Raw genomic sequence first — 16629 nt, 5'->3', positions numbered from 1 at the left:
TTAGGCTCTAAAAACTGGTAGTTTGTGTTTATTAATGGCTGAGTGGCTCAAATTCCTAGGATTTCAGCTGATTTCTGAGCCTTTGTCACTCAGGAGTTAATTCTTCTACCCCTTTAATTGATGAGGTTAGAGTTGAATGGAAGAACATGGGGTGCCTTGAACCAATAAAATCCAAAAGGGTATGTTGATGCTTTAGTTTACATCAGAGCCACTAGGCGTGGAAAGAGTTTCCCCTAAACCACTTGCACCGGCAGAAGTACCGCAGCACCTGGAAGACACACAGCCCTTGGATCACCTGCTTACCCCATTTCAAAGTTGTTACACTAGTGTAAAAGGCCCTCCCTGCAATAATTAGAAGTTTTGAAAATACATAATGCGTTGAAACAATTCAAGTTACTAATAGGACAGCAAGATACTACATCTAAAGCCTGGCAAAAATCCCAGGTTTGTTAAACACAAGGGAACAAAGAAGTATTTCCGATAACCAAGTAAACCCCTCACACTGTGATCACTGTTAAGATCTGACCAACGTAATGAAGCCATGAAATTCTGTTCCACCAGAATGCTGAGAGATCCATTTAGGTCTTCACAGTTTTCCTGGACCCGTAAGAAAAATTTCTCCACAAAGAAAAGTAGATGAAATAAAACTATTACTTCAAAACTTCCCACACAGATGACTACACAGACAAGCAGACAACAAAAAGATTTATTTTTAATCTCCATATTCTTGGAAGTTTCAACTACATTGCTACGAAAAAGCTGTGCACAAAGAGCCACACCATCCACCAATCCATTTTCCACGGTTTTGAATTCCATGATTGACAAATGACTACATTTCACAGCAGCTTTTTTTTTTTTTTTTTGCATGTTCTAAAAACTGCTGTTAACAAAACCATTCTCTCAACTCCAGAGATGTAGCAATTTTGCTGTTTTACTTAGGGGGGGTGTAAAATAGAAAGTACTGAACTTGATTCAGAAAGTTAATTTTAAGCTAAATTAGTACCAAAGCAGCAGAGTGTGTCATGACATAGTCAAGCAGGTGTCTCAGCGGTCTGTGAAGCCAGTCTCTTCTTTCAGCAACAAGAAAGTATCAAGAAATGAAGACATCTGTCACTGATCCTGTTTCAAGTCTTTGCCCACAAGCATTGAAGTGACAGGGTGCATAGAGGCTCTATGCTCCAGAAACGTCTTGACAGCCAGATCTCGACACTTGTCAAAATTGTAAAGGTCCCTGTAAAAGAAGAAAAAACCCAAGATAAACAAGCACAGTTACAAAAAATCTATGAAAACAGTACAGTGGGGATTTTCTTGAGCTTTTGTTTTGTCTATGAAAGCTTCACATTAAAGTACATAGTGGAAAACTAAACTTCCTTCTATAAAAAAAAACATCAGCCAGTGGAAAGCGATTCTGATAAGCTTGCTCACAGCATACAGAAAATTCTGTTTGACATCACTTCAAAACGTGACATAAAGACATGTACAAGCTCAAGAGTTACACATTCCATTAGAGCAAAAATGCCAGCAGCACCAGCTCTTACAATCTGGAGGTTACTTTTACCTGAACAAGGGTCGAGTGAACTTCATCCTGCCCTGATCTGTTGCCATTTTCAGAGCCAGAGGAATAGCTTCTTCCCACCTGGACTTGATGCAGAGACGCAGCCACCTAGAAAGAAAACAAACAGCAAATCTAACTAAAATTGCACATTTTCTCTGCAGTGGTTAATTAGCTTACTATTCTGTTCCCATAAACATTCTGGGCAGGGATATGGCATCACAGAAATGAGATTCTAGTTAAGTTCAACATAAAATATTTAGTGTCTGATTAGCAGAAGTGGATTTTTCTGTAAAATACTGATATTTTAAAATTTATTTCAAAGTTTTTTCAAAGTGGTCTGGTTATTTTCTGCCACTATGTATTTCTTCTGCACTACAGTAGTGTCCTGTTGCATCACGCAGAATGACAGCTGAATTAGATACCACTTGTCACATTTGACCAAGTGATTAAAAAAACCAAATAAACAACAGCTCCCCCAAATAAAATGGCACTGGGAACTGGCAAATGCTTGCTTTGTTTTAGAAATAAGAAGAAATTGATCTTTTTAGAAGAAGTAGAAACTAAACTGTATGTTAGTTAAGGCAGAATAGCCATCACTATTGCAAATGTATCCAAGAATGTAACAGCAGCAAAAACACACAATACTTAAAGACACTTGAAAAGATTATTTATATCCTCAACACCACCTATTTTTACAAGTGACAATGTGTAAATACAAAATATAAGAAATCAGGATGCCATAAGAATCAAGCCATTTAGCTAGAAGCATTTCCTACTTGCTTAGGCACTTTCTTTGTTATTTACCTTTTTTTTTTTTGATGAGCCAAAAGCTTTGCAATAGATTTGATTCAAGTGTGACAAAAACATTTCCAAGCTGCACTAAAAAAACCCCCACTAGCACATCAGCTGAACCACTGATTAGGCAAGTCCAGAAGATCTGTCCCCGACTAAATTTTTTTGAAAGATTTCTTGGGCATGTTTGACTCAGAGAGACTTGGGATTGTATTACCCAATACCACCCCCAAAGTAGAAGTTATCAGGTCATCAGGCTCCTTTGCTAGCATGAGAGATGAAAATAAAGCACATCTAATCTACTGTTCACTTCCAGTTCTTCTACTAGGCTATATTTACCCAATTCCCAAGTAAGAGAATACCATTCTGGTAAGCATGCTTGCACATGCACTTACAAAATCCTCACCCAAATCCCCGTGCCAGTTATACACACCAACATGTCTCAAACCACTTAGGAAGTGGGACAGTTTGTTTTACAAAATGACCATAGTGTAACAAACCTGAATCTTATTTCAGAATTGTATATGGCATTGAAGTCGTAGACCTGCTGCATTCGCTGGACATGTGACAGCGGAAGAGGAGCCTGAGAAAGGAGACATTGTGTAGTCAGGTAGAGCCCCAGAGGCAGCTTCAAGCCACAAACTTTGGAAATAAACAAAGATTGATTCAAGATTGATGCTACAAAGGAATTAAAAGCTTAACATTACAAATATTTGTATTTGTTTCTTTCACCTTCTCAGAGTATTAGGGAAGGGGAAATGAACCAATGTCAGCACATTTCCACAGCCAGTACTACAGAAACATTCAAATCTTTAAGTATTTTGTTTATAGCTTATTTAGTATAACTTCAAATACAGACTGACTCAAGCACCTTACAGTTTTGTTTTTACCTCTCAATCCAAAATACTCTCTGTTACTCATTAGCTGAAGAATCAGACACATAAATCAGGGAGGCTGAAGGTTTTAGTAACCATGTATGTTGAGAGAGGGCCGTTTTAGCAAAACTAAGAGGAAAACCAGGAAACAATTCCAAAGTACTCTTGGGATTCTGCGTCTGCTTTCGTGATACCAGAGCCAAGTTACCCCAGACGTGCATTTACCTCCAGAAGCAACAGTGCCAGGAACTCAATCAACTGATGAGATGACATTTCCTTCAGGTCTGCTGAGCTGAATGAGCCCAAATCACTCTCTTTTGCCTAAAAGGGAATGGTTACTTAAGTTTTTCATGGGTATTTCAAAGAAGTGGTGTAAGTTTTTGTTTGGACATCTGCATTTACTATGAGCCATACCACATAAAAAAGAAACTGATTTGTATTTGTGTAGGAAGTTACAAGAAGGGAAAGGAAGAGACTTAAGCTACCGTCTGATGTTTGGTATTCTTCACTTGAATTTTCACTTGTTTTCCCTCCACTGATCTTATAATGTCTACTGTCTTTCTGCTAAGTGAAAAATTAAATACTTTTTCTGTAAAACTTAACACTGAGAAGAGTGATAAAGATTACAAGTACAGTGAGAAGCCACAGAGCTAACAAAATAAAAAGTTAGCTTCTATTCTAATTATCTATTAGTTGTATGAATTTTACAGTTAAATTTATGAGACAATTGTATGGCATCAGTTCCTTATTAGAATTTATGTAATCCAGATTTGATGAGAAATGCATACTAGCACCAGTATAATGTAAGTAATTATTGCTAATATGAAATAATCAGTAATGAGAAGATGCTTTGGCATTAAACCAGGCCATAACATCAGGGTTTGAAAAAGAATATTCTCAGTTTGGTCACTACATATATACAACAAAACAACGACTGTGTGCCTTGCTAAAATACATACAGCACTTCATGTACAGAAACCATAGCAAATCCACAGACTCTATAATTAAGGGTTAGTCTATGAGATGCAAAATCCCCTGCAGCCATACTATCACCATAAATAGGTTCTTTCTCAGCAAACAATAGATTTCAGAGGAGAACTGCTCGCTTTGTGTAAAGAGAACTAGCTTTTCAAGATACAGATGCCTCAGTGGTCTTTAACTACTCACTTTGATCCATCTTTGGCTCAAGGCAACACAAGCATTAGCTAGTGTCATATCATACCTGTCAAATATTAAAAACAAAGGATTACACTTTGGAAACACCAAAACCCTCCTGTAATATTTTATGAGAATGCTTAGAAGTTATTTTCAAATGGCTCCACATTTCTTCATTGCAGGCTCCAACTCAACATTGCTACACAATTTACATAAGATCTCTAATAATGAAATATATCTCAGTTTTAGTTAGCGGCACCTTGTGCACAGGTGATGCTATCCCTTGATCCCATACACTCCTAAAACACTCAATTCTTCTGAGCATTTCCATGCTTGTATCTTCATTACAGCTTATGGCTGAGGAGAGCAAGCCATCAAAAAAAACCCCTAAACTTTCAATACAAAATGAATTTCCATGAGAATAAAAACTTGGAAGATATTGAGAGTGACATTTTTTTCCTCCTATATACAGATATATCAATTTCCACATAGTCCTAGGACACTTCTTAATAAAATGTTTGCATGAAGAGTTTCACCCTGTTAACAAACTGCTTTATGACCATTTGGAAATTCACATGCAATCTAAAGAAGGAAAATATGAACTATTAAAGAATACTGCTTACGTAGGCTTTGCTGGTGGCATTCCTGGAGCATAAAACCATGAGTTCCAATCAACTTTATCAAGAACATCTACCTATAAAGCAACATAAATCCTTAATTCAAATTTAAATGTCATTTTTAGAGAAAAGCATACCCTACAGAAACTAGTTTCAGTCCCTCCAATCACCCTGGAGAATCCTATACAGATTACTTCAAAACAAAACATTCCCTTCTGGGGATGGGGGGGGAATAAATTAAAAAAGAAAAAACCAAAATAAGAAGAGAAAGACAAAGATGTGGTCCTTAAAGAAGGTAATTCTTGAGCTATACAATAGTTTCACATACTTAAAATGTTACCAGCAATTAGTTTTCAATAGTACCCCACCTTATCTTTGAAGTAAGAGTATAAGAACTTCTTCCAGTCCTCTGTTGCTATGCTCTTATAAGCAAACTCCTGAATGTAAGCCTTCAAGAAACCCATGAAGACATCTAAGAGTTAAAAACCAAATTGTTTCAGTGTTTGAAGTTAAAGCGGTAAACAACTATATATAAAAGTCATAGTAACACTTACCTGGTCCTCCAAGAAGTTGCTCAAGGTAAAAAAGCAAAGCAAAGCCTTTCTCATATGGAACAGATGAATAGGCATCATCAGGATCTACTTCTTTCAGATTAGGGACGAGGTTAGTTACAGGATTTTTATCTCCAAGAGTATTTATCTGTGACAAAGACACAAGACAATATTCATCTAGAAAAAAACCAGCACACTTGCAAATCACTACTAACGTAAAGGCATAATCTATCCAAGAAGAGGATGGACTCATTTCAAAGCATTCTTTCTCATTCCTCCTCCTGAAGTTCTGAATTGGCACAGATAATTTCCCCCCTTTTCTTTTACCAGCGTCTGATCCTGTATCAAAGGCATTAGGATAGATCACACTGTGCTCCAGCTGTCTCAAAGCAGACAATTACTGCCATCATCTATCATAACCACAAGCACCTAATATACTCTCTATACTTAATGTTTGATAAACAAACTACTATTTAAACTATTTGATTTAAATGGTTGGCATAAAGAATAAAACACGAGGAAATACTCAGAGTAAACCAGGTAAACTGCAATGCCAAACTGAATGAGAGGCCTGGACATATCACAGGCTGGAAATCTGAAAACTAAAGTTTAACTATGCTACTTAGACACAAAACCAAACAACCTTCCTAGACAGTTAAGAGATTAGGAACATGCCCAATTATAATGCAGGTCACAGGAAAAAGAAATCAGTTACTTGCACGAGGCATTGGAAATTCTGACGGTCATGCTTGCAGACCATTTTGTCAGCCAGCATGCTGACACGTTTACTTTGCAATTTAGCCATCCCCAGAGCAACCAAGAGAGTCCATAAAGACATTCATCCTTACAGAACAATTAAAGCAGTTCAAAAAGTTTTGTCTAATCTGAGCATATTAATCTATTATCTTGGGAAGAGATGGAATTAAAGTTGTTCATCCTCTAATAAGAAAGCATTAGGGAAGCTGAATAGACCAGTCTTATTTGTGGGAAACACGTGAAACCAGCTTTATTTTGCTTTAGGTATATGCTTAATCATAAAGTTATTGTAGCTTGAAAAGTATTTACCGTATTCTGCAGTTCCCTCCAACCTCCTAGGGCTTTAAAGTGCCTGAACTGCTCACCAAACAACCGACCACCGATCCTCCGCTCCAGGTACACAGTATGCCCCTCATTCAGCCTGGAAATGCATGGATAAAGTCAGCACTGGTAGGATGGCAAAATTAATTTTCTTGGTCTCTGTTTACAGATTAATTTTAAAATATGGTTGGCATGTCATTGCACATCACACCTACCAAAAGTGCTCCCACGTTCTGTTTGTTACCAAGTTTCCTGTCCAGCTGTGAGAGATTTCATGAGCGATGACCTGAAACACAGAAAACAAGGACAGATCTTCCGTTTAGACTCTTCTGGAAAATGAGCATCAAATCCCAACAGAATGGAAAAAAATCCTAACAGGGTCTTGTTTACTGCACTACGCTCCCAAAACCAGTTGCCACTCACAGTTCTGTAAACCTATCCATACCTATTTTATTTAGGGGACTAACACTACCCTAACCAAACATCCTCCAGCAATAATTTTGCATGTCCAGCCTGCAAGTCACAGAGCCACTCCTCTGGTAGCACGGTGCAGGTACTCAACAGGCAATATGTGAAATCACACCTACTAATACTAGATTCATGCCAAGTGATGGACTAGTACTACTCTCCCACCTCAGCAATTTCTGCAGTGCTGGGATGTTCTAAAACATCAAACAGGAAGAAGACAATCACCCCTAGAAGGATAATGATGCGTGATACATTAAAAAGCATCCATGTGAAATATTTCAGTACTCTTGAGATAAGACAGATGTCTTTAGCAGTATATCAATCTGTTAGAAGGACACGCGAGATAAAACAGCACCCACAGTACTCAACTTCCCAGAAAAAACCCACAGACTTTACTCAAATCATAGTCATTATTTCCACTTTAAAAGCACACTGTATGCACACTGTGTGAGCTCGAGTGCACAGGCACGCACATAGAGGAAGAAGGTCCCTACAAACGACTTTGATGAGATCATTCAGTTGTGGGGTTTTATACATATCTGCACACAGGTCAGGAAAAGAGCTACTGAGCAGCTAACTTCAGGCAGCCCCCTATGCATACAGGCACTCATGTTATTTACACCTGTTCATTATACAGAATAGTTATTCTCCAGTTTCTACAGTTTACTTAGAACTAAAGCTCACTTTGTAAGACTTCTTGAGTTACTGCCTTAACTTTTAATTACCCCAATGAAAAAGAGACCAAGGTTTCAGGTATCTATTAAAAATGAAATTAAAATACAACCTCAAGTTGTGTTCTACTTGAAGATATGAACTTATTTTGCACTTACATTTGACAGAGATCGATCACCTGCCTAAAAAAGGAAAGAAAAAAGGGAAAAAAAAAGGCAGTTGTCAGTTCAAGCAAACCTCAAAATATACCACTTAATGCACTGTTATGTATGATCCCTAACTCCAAAGTGGGCAGGAATATTTACAGATCTTTCTGGGGGAAGATTAATCCACAAACTGAATTTAATATCCACCATTTGATGGATAAGCAGGCCCTTTTATCAGCGTTACACTTACCAATAGCGTTGGAGTCACAAAAGTAAGGCAAGGATTCTCCATACCACCATAAGGAAAAGAAGGTGGTAAGACTAACAAATCGTACTGTCCCCATACGTAGGGTCCTGCTAGGTCTTCTGCTGTTTTCAACATAGCTTCAGTCTGAAACAACAATTCACATTAGTTTCTAACATGACTTAAGATGACAAATACCCAACAAAAAATAAGCCATGGATCCTACACTTCATTCTCTTTCACCTTGACATATCCCATATGCAAAACAAGTACAAGACTATCAATACTTATTTCGTGTAGCAGTTTGTGTTGCCATAAGAACAGCACCACTTTCTGGGCTGGGAGGTAGAGAAAGGAGATCTACAGATGAATACAGGACCATGTCTTTTCCAACACTATGTGAAATAGGTAGTTTATGGAACATTTTTGTGAACTGCTCACCTCAGCAAATTCATAGGCCGATTTATCCACTAGCTCCTTTTCAGCCCACACCAGGGTCCTTGGGCCAATCTTTCTGTGGAAAGTAAAAAGGCCACTAAGACAGTATGAACCAGCAATAATTCTGTGTAAGACTGATACAGACAGCGTGTGTTTAGCTGTGCTTGTGAGTAAACCATGCTGCTGAAGAAAATCAATAGAGAATCTGTCTCCTTTTCCTCTCTACTGATAAGAGTAAAGCTTTAGAAAACAAAAGTCACACACATCCACTGCTTAGGACAGATCAGTAGGAAACACATTTACAGATTTTAAAATATCATAAAGCCCTGACTAAAAAGCTTTATTATGGCCTAAAACTGACACACAGGCAATGTGTCAGATAAGCAATGAAAGTCAGATAAGCTATGAAGCCAAAGCTATTATTTTCTGCCTTTTGTATATGAAGAAGTTTATCTGTTACCCAATGGAAAATATATTAAGCCCTGAGCTAAAAAAAAAAAAAAAAGCCCTCATTGGTTCCAATAAATTCCAAACTTTTCAAGGTATTTCTTTAACTTAGAGCAAAAGTATATTCTATAGAAAAAATTATGCAAGAGGGATGGAAGAGACATGCAGCTTGCTAGCAATAAACAGGTTCATTGAACCTCTAAGACCTTTTAAAACTAGAAACAAGACCAAGAAACAAGAGGTAACTCTGAAGATTAATGATGATTATGAATATTTATACTTGGTGCAAGTTCACTCACCGGCTTTCTAAAGCTCCAACCACCAAAGCAACCAAGTAGCAAGGTATGGGAACCTAGTGGAGAACAGGAGAAAGCCAGAAAGCTTATTTGTAACGTGAGCTATCAACCCACCCATCCAAAGAAAAAGAAAGGTATGCAAATAAAGAAGTGCGCTCATTCCCTTCACACTTCTCTGCCTTTTGTTACAATAAAGGCATTGTTTTTGCTCCTCAAATTATATTTATTCCTTTATCTGCAAGAAATAATTCTTTCACAGAACATTTCATATAATTTTGTGGCATTTGCAAATATTATCTCTGCTTGAAAAAAAAAATATGTGGACATCTAAGAGCATATTCCAATTCATTCCATTAAAGAGATGCTGCTTAAATAAAGGGCAGTTATATCACACACGGAGATGCAGGAAGAGCTTTAATGAATCCAAGTAGACAAGAATTTTTGTAGTTAGAAAAGAGGAAAAAAATTACTTTCATGTTTGGAATTTAAATAAATCACAAACTTTTTGTTATTTTAATGAAAGAAATTCCAAAGTTACAATATCTATATAGAGAAATGCTTTCTCCCACTGCTCTGGAAATGAAAGGGGATAACACAGCCAGCTGTCCTTGTAAGAGTTCCATGTTAATGTTAAGGAAGTAAGATTTTAAATCATAATTACTTGGAGACAACATTTCACAAAATTTTATTCCACCATTATCCACAAGTCATTGCAGTATCATTTGTTACAATACCCATTTCATCATGTGTGTTTTAGTTTTTCATATTATATATATTCTTTAAAAAGTTTTACGTCCATTGACCTGTATTATAAAAAGACTGCCTGTACATCTCTGCATTTTGATGCCACATTTGGTCATCTGAAACTCTGAAATGATGTCAAATCTCAGCAGCTGTTGGGTTATAAATTCACTGTTTCAGAGGCTGCTCTCCACTACGCTTCTTACCAGCCTGGCCATGCAGGAGCAAAAAAAGACAGTTCTAGGTAAGCTCAGCACAGTTACATGTCCATTTGCCTTTTCTGTCTAAGGAAACGTGCCTTTTCCAACAAATCAGTCTCGTGTTTTCCTACCTTAAATGATGCATATGTAATTTTTAGTGCATTGTGTTCAATGTATTTGGCTTTTTTGTTTAATGAAACATGTGCCTCTTCTACTTAACTAATCTAATGGTTTTCTATATTAGAAAGTGTAATGTAATTTCCATTAGACTAAGTGTTATTCCTTGTAGAGGTCCACCAGCTTATCAACAGTGTATTTCTAGGTAATATGCAGCTCTGCATAACATACAACATCAAAACCTTAGGCACTGTTTGCAGTGGGCAATGTTTTGGGCTCCACGGAGAAGGCAGAACACTGCATTTTGAAGAGCTCACAGGTAAGGGAACACTTTTTTCCTCTCTCCCCCCTCTCTTGCCTCTCTCAGGTTTCAACTAGCTGCCAAATCAACCCAACAGCTGCTGCAGTTCGGAGCAGGTTTCCCTCCTCTCCTCCACTCACACAATTCCATCCCTCCTTGCAGTCGTTTAGTCCTTCAACAGCCCAGATCAACTTACTAAAACAATTTCTTTTTTAAACCTATGTTAATCTTACCTGCTTGTTCAGCAAAATGGACTATGCTAACCAAGAGATCGCATAAACACCAGACTCGTAACCCAAAAAGCTGCTGAGACCAAAAATGCCCGATGAGTAAACTGAGACTGCCACTTTAGGAGCAGTGGAATCATTAAACTAGCTGCACCACTTCATAAAACTTCATCCTGAGAACAGTCATCTTTTAGTTAACTGGAGATACTTTCTGTGAAAGCCAAAGTAGTAACAACAGTGATTTTTTTTTTAATGGTGAAAATCTGCCTAATTTCAAGTTAAAAATTCGTTCCAAGACCTTGGTAAGCTTAAAATTCATAGGATCTATTCTCCATGTTATTCAGCACATGCATTACTTCTCAAGAATCAATGCAGACTGAAAGGGCTTTGACAGTACTGGCTTTGACTATACTAAGCATTTTCAAAACTGTAATTTGGCTTTTCTGGTAACGCCAAAATGACCAATAAACATCACCAGCACCTCCTGGCTGTCTTCTCAGGGTTGGAGATTCATAATACCTCCTTTCTATACTGGCAAAGACCCATCATAAGTCACATGGCTTATCAATGACATCAAAACCATATCTGAAGGGAGTGTGAACTGCATAAATTAGGACTAAGACCTTAGGCATCTGTTTACTGGCCCGGAGTACTTACGTTCTGACTGAATCGGTATATCTTCCGACTGCAGTCCTCCGGGTCAGGCATCTCTCCATCGCGATTAGCGCTCATAAGGGCCACCAGCTCTTTAGGAACAGACACCTGAAAGGTTACCAGACTGTAAGGAACCCAGTTGGCACACAGGATTATACAACATACTAGAAGCAGCGATAGCGAAACAGTAGCCCAGCCCAGTCGGTTCTGTTGTTGACTCCTCTCTGTGAAGCAGAAGATTTGGTCTTGAAGGCTGGAAATACCTAATTAACCAGATGGACTTTCTCTGAAAGAAATTAGAAGTTTCACTTTCTTCAGACTACTAAACTGTAATGTCACACTGCACATCTTGCTTTTTGCTTCATCAAAACAACTGGACTGCTTATGCCAGGACTGCAGAGACCTACTATGTGCCACAATAGATTACTTAAGGCATATATGAGAGTAATTTCAAGTATTTTTACTTTACAGCACTCTTTGTTGTCTTGCTGTCAGTTTTTCCTGATTAAAGAACATATTTCTTTTTTGGAAACAGATACATGTGAATGGAAAAAAAAGTCAATAATCTCTGTTTCTAGTTTAGCCCACAGGCTGGCAGCTACAAAGAACTCCCAACTTTCACCCACTGTAGTAACTGTCTTTAGTGAGATGCCCATGACTGAGGTTCATCTACCTCTGCATAGTAGGTTAGTTTCACAGCAGGTGTGTCTTGGCATGGAAAGATGGCTCTGCAGTGGGTGGCCTGGAAAGGGGAACAAAAAAAAATAGCTAAGCCATAGCAATCTTTCCAATACAGAGGATAAGAAATAAATCAAACCAATATACTACATTGGAAATCTATACAGCTCCTCCAGAGAATTCATTATCTACAAACCAATACTTCCCATCACAGTTTATAGTACTTTTCATAGTTAAGGGTTTTCCTCAAGAACTAATGGTAGGTAAGAAGGATCAATAACCACATGTATTGGCTGCAAAGGACTGTGAGTTATTCAGCAAGAAGAGAGTAAAGCAGTTCTGGAATTAAATTGCAAACATATAGTAAAATTTCAGCAATGTCCTAACTTACTAAGTGTTTTCACTTAGGACCTCTGACACAAACAATTAGAAATTATTCTAATGTTAGTACTTTCCCTACTAGCCTTCTTCTCCAACTCTTTTGAAACCACAGGGAATTACAGTGGTATGTGAAGAACAAGTTTGGGTTGCTTTTTTTTTTTAAAAAAAGAAAAAGTTATCCACTCAACTTGACACTGGCTGAAGAGAAATGGGTGCTTCTTTCCTGAAGTTTGCTCTGGAGTAAACCATTGGAGAGCTGAAGACTTTGGAGAGCTTTCAAAAGAGATTTCAACAATTGCTTCTTGTCCCCTGTTTAATAAAGAATACAGTCAGACTGTTTTGACACAACTCCTGACTAATAATGAAATTCCCCTACAAAGATTTCTGGGAAATAGGTCTGCAGCACTGTCACAAATGCATTAAAAATAAAAACAAATGGCATATTTAAAACAACTTTTCTTTTTCAGTTATGACAGTAAAAATTAACTGGTTTATTTAAATTCTAATGCCCCAAGACATGCTTCTATTGTTTTTCCTAACCAGAAACTTTTCCCCTCCCTTCTTTAAACCATTTGGACCAGCTACATGCAGCTTTGTCACAACTATTTATCATTGTACACTTAAGTATAAAAAAAACACTGTAAAAAGCAAACAAAAAAGCATCTAAAACCCATATAAGAACTCATACACCTCAACAACACAGGATTTGTGTATTCTGCAAATAAAAACCTTAGATTTTGCAGCTCATCTTCTGTTCTGTAAGTATGACCCTTAAGCAGAACCACTCATGCCTCAAAAATAGCAATTGCTGGAGCACTCTATTAACAGTGGTGTTAACAAGAGAAATAAAAAGCGCTCAAAGGTTATTCAGGGTTGTACAGAACTGGTGTAAGTAAAAACTAACAGTTCTGTGGAGGACAGGTAGCACCTTGCTAACAACACAACACAGACAAACCTGACACATTCATACTCTATTTTTTTAAAAACGTATCATAACTACCACTGACACCAACAGCACACAGAAGTACTTGCTTCAGCAGGTTGTATGTGCAACTCTCTGGAATTAACAATCCAACCATAAACCAAACAAACTGCAGCTAATCAGAGAAGTTGGACACCAGATAAGCTGACCAGGTATACATATCTGGTTTATGACTAGTATTCCAAAGTACATATTTGACAAGAAAAGAGAAAATAATTTGTATTACTGTAAGGCACACTGCTTATTGAACACTCAGTTGTAAGTCTGCCCCTTTCCTATCACTGTTTTATTGATATTTACACAGGGAACTGTATCTCACACAGGATTACAAATTCTTACGATCATGACTTTTAACTCCCTCTTTGTAGCTCTTTGTCTTACAAGGAAATCTAGCCAAGAACAAAAGCAGCTGAAAGTCAAACAAAGAATCAGGCCGAGGTTTCTGCTGTGGCAGGTTTGTTCAAGCACTCAATTTGATAAATTCCGTATCAGATCATAAGCATTTCCCCAGAAGGGATATCTGTTTTATGACATTCTTCCACATTATGTGTGTTTCTAAACTGCAGTAATTCAGAGAAAAATAACAACAAAAATTAATTAGAAGCCAAACATGAGTTTGTAGAGGTAGTAACCTGTTTTGAAAACAAAACAGATAAGATGCAACTCAGCACACAATTTTGTTCAAACAAAGGAATTTCCTTGTTTCCTTTGAAAGACCACAGCTTTCAGGTTTGACATCTGAAATACCAAGGAGTTACAACATAGAAAGCAAACTGCCAAAACCCATATTGTAATTTCACAACAACTTTTCCATTTATGCAACTTAAGAGGTAGGTTAGGGTTAGTTCATTCTTCATCACACTGCCAGAACTCAAGTACTGGTATTTAAAGACTTGGGCTTAGCGTAGTCAGTCCAGTAGAACTTTTTATTATTTCAAAACATGTGTCTGTCTAATCACAGTGGCAACCTGCAGTTCTACAGAAACATAGGATCAGCCCTAGTATAAAAGAAAGGCAGACACAGGGTCTGCAAGTCTGCATGCACCATGCTGTAGCAATTGTGCTCGGGACAAAATTCAGGCACTCAGAGCAGAGAGAATACTGCTGATGAGAAACACTGGGAAAAAAAGTAGCATGCTACATACCAGTTTGCTACTTACTTCAGCAAGTAATTTTGTACATGGCATAAAACCTGGCGACAGGCACAAATAATCCCAAAGTTTTGCCTGGTTAATGAAAGCTGTAACATTAATCTACGTGATTGCACCAAATAAACGTAAGACCCTAACTTTTAAGTCCTTTTCCAAGCTTTACCTAAAGAACCCTGTATGTGGCAGGCAAGCAGCTTATACAGTGCCTTTTGGAAACCTCCTCAAGACACAGGCAAAAGCACGTACCTTCTTAGTTCACAAGGAAGCGTGATTTCCAGGGGGGTCCCTTTGAAACTATGCTTCTCTCCAAAAGCGAATCTTGCATCCTGTCCATTTACAGTCACTTTAAACACCTGCAGGTCTTTTGTATCCAAGACCTGTAACGAAGCACATATTGCACACTTGTTAGACAAAGGAATAACATAGCACTTATCAAATATTAAGCACAAGTGTTTCCAAAGGAAAAAGCATTTCTTTCCTAAGCCTGAAAAGCTTACTGTTGAGTATTGGGAAGCAGAACTTTAAGAAAGCAGCACTAAACTCACAAAAACTGGCAGTGGAAGAAGAAAACCAACTTCAAACTACGGAAAGTGGAAGAAAAAGGGAGTTTAATAAGCAAACTATAGAGGCAAACCATTTCACAGCGCTGCTGCAAAACGAGGAGAGCGATAGAAGAGACTCCTGACAACGCTTCTTCCATCCTCAAAAGCAGCTGCTGTAAGGGCCAAGGCTCGCGTGCAACAGGAGATGAGAGAAACAACACAGAACTCCCATATACAGCACAGCCCAACTTTTCAGTACTAACCGGATAGATTTTATTGGTATTTTTACCCAAAATAAGGTAAGGATTTTACGGAGGCAGCGTGAAGGAAGGGCCCACAAATCCCAGAGCTCGCTTCGCATGTAAAGCAAAGCCGAAGAGGTTTAACGGAGGAAGCCGCTGGCACAGCGCACACACAGGCGGAGAGCCCGTCAGCCTTCTTCCAACAGCTTGTTACCACCTTTTCGGCAACAGGCTCCTCGCCATTTTAACGGGGAAACACGTACTCCCACCCACTCGCCTCGCACGGCGAGACAACCCGGAGCCCCGAGCCGCCCAGGGGCACCACGGCGCCGGCAGCCCGCGGATGACGGAGCACGCCCGGGCCGCAGGCGGGCCCGACCAGCGCTGAGGCTGCAGCCGAGCGGGCGGCAGGGCCGGAGGAGCCCAAGAAGGGAGGAACGGGTCGACGGCCGAAGGGGAGGACGAGGGAGGCAGCCGAGGGGAGGCGACGCCGAGGCGGGAGCCCCAGCCGCCGGCACGGCGCCGCTCTCCCTCCGCCAGAGGCCCCAGGATCGGCCCCTCACAAGCCACGGGCAGCGCGAGGGTCGCGCCTCCAGCCCTCCAGCCCTCCCGCCCCGGCCCCCTCCCCCCCCCCCCCGCCGTTACCAGGCAACGCAGCGCATCGCGCTCAGCGCGCACGGTAAAAGCCGCCGTGCCCCGCAGCGCCTGCGCGCCGAAGTCCGCGCGGCAGCGCAGGTGGAGGTGCCGCGTCAGGCAGCAGGAGGGCGAGGCGAAGGAACAGGGATCCTCCGCCGCCATCGCTCGCACAGAGTCCGCTCTGCCCTGCTCCGCGCGGCCGCGGGGAACGCCGCCGCCCCGCCCCGCCCCGCCTACCGCGGGGAGGAGGGGCGCCCCGCGCGCACGGCCCCCTGGGAGGTGTGGTTCCCGCCCTCCGCGCCAAGGGCGAAGGCAGCGGGCTGGGGGACTACGATCCCCGTGGTGCATTGCAGGAGGAGGCGGGGGGGAGGGGCTCGCCGGGAAGCGCGATTGGCCACGAGGGGCAGGGCGGCGGCGGGCTGTGAGCGTCTGCAAGCGATATGA

At 40.0% G+C, this 16629-nt stretch overlaps 1 protein-coding gene across 1 annotated transcript; it reads right to left on the bottom strand.

Moving 5' to 3' along the window:
• Nucleotides 1–690: 690 nt before the first annotated feature.
• On the bottom strand, nt 691–16347 carry LTA4H (leukotriene A4 hydrolase; the record flags this gene model as incomplete). The annotated part of the gene is made up of 19 exons (XM_084266331.1): nt 691–1231; nt 1559–1663; nt 2848–2930; nt 3448–3543; nt 4390–4444; nt 5001–5071; nt 5363–5466; nt 5549–5693; nt 6611–6722; nt 6838–6908; nt 7921–7944; nt 8159–8299; nt 8594–8666; nt 9337–9389; nt 11577–11681; nt 12247–12315; nt 12821–12941; nt 15012–15142; nt 16195–16347. 19 exons carry the CDS (start codon nt 16345–16347, stop codon nt 1111–1113), a joined length of 1833 nt encoding a protein of 610 aa, XP_084122457.1. The 3' UTR covers nt 691–1110.
• Between the last annotated feature and the right edge of the window lie 282 nt (nt 16348–16629).

The sequence above is a fragment of the Gallinula chloropus genome, assembly GCF_964237585.1.
Source record: "Gallinula chloropus genome assembly, chromosome: 1".
Taxonomy (NCBI): domain Eukaryota; kingdom Metazoa; phylum Chordata; class Aves; order Gruiformes; family Rallidae; genus Gallinula; species Gallinula chloropus.
Note: the sequence above shows the minus strand (reverse complement) of the source record. Positions and strands in the feature narration are given on the sequence as shown.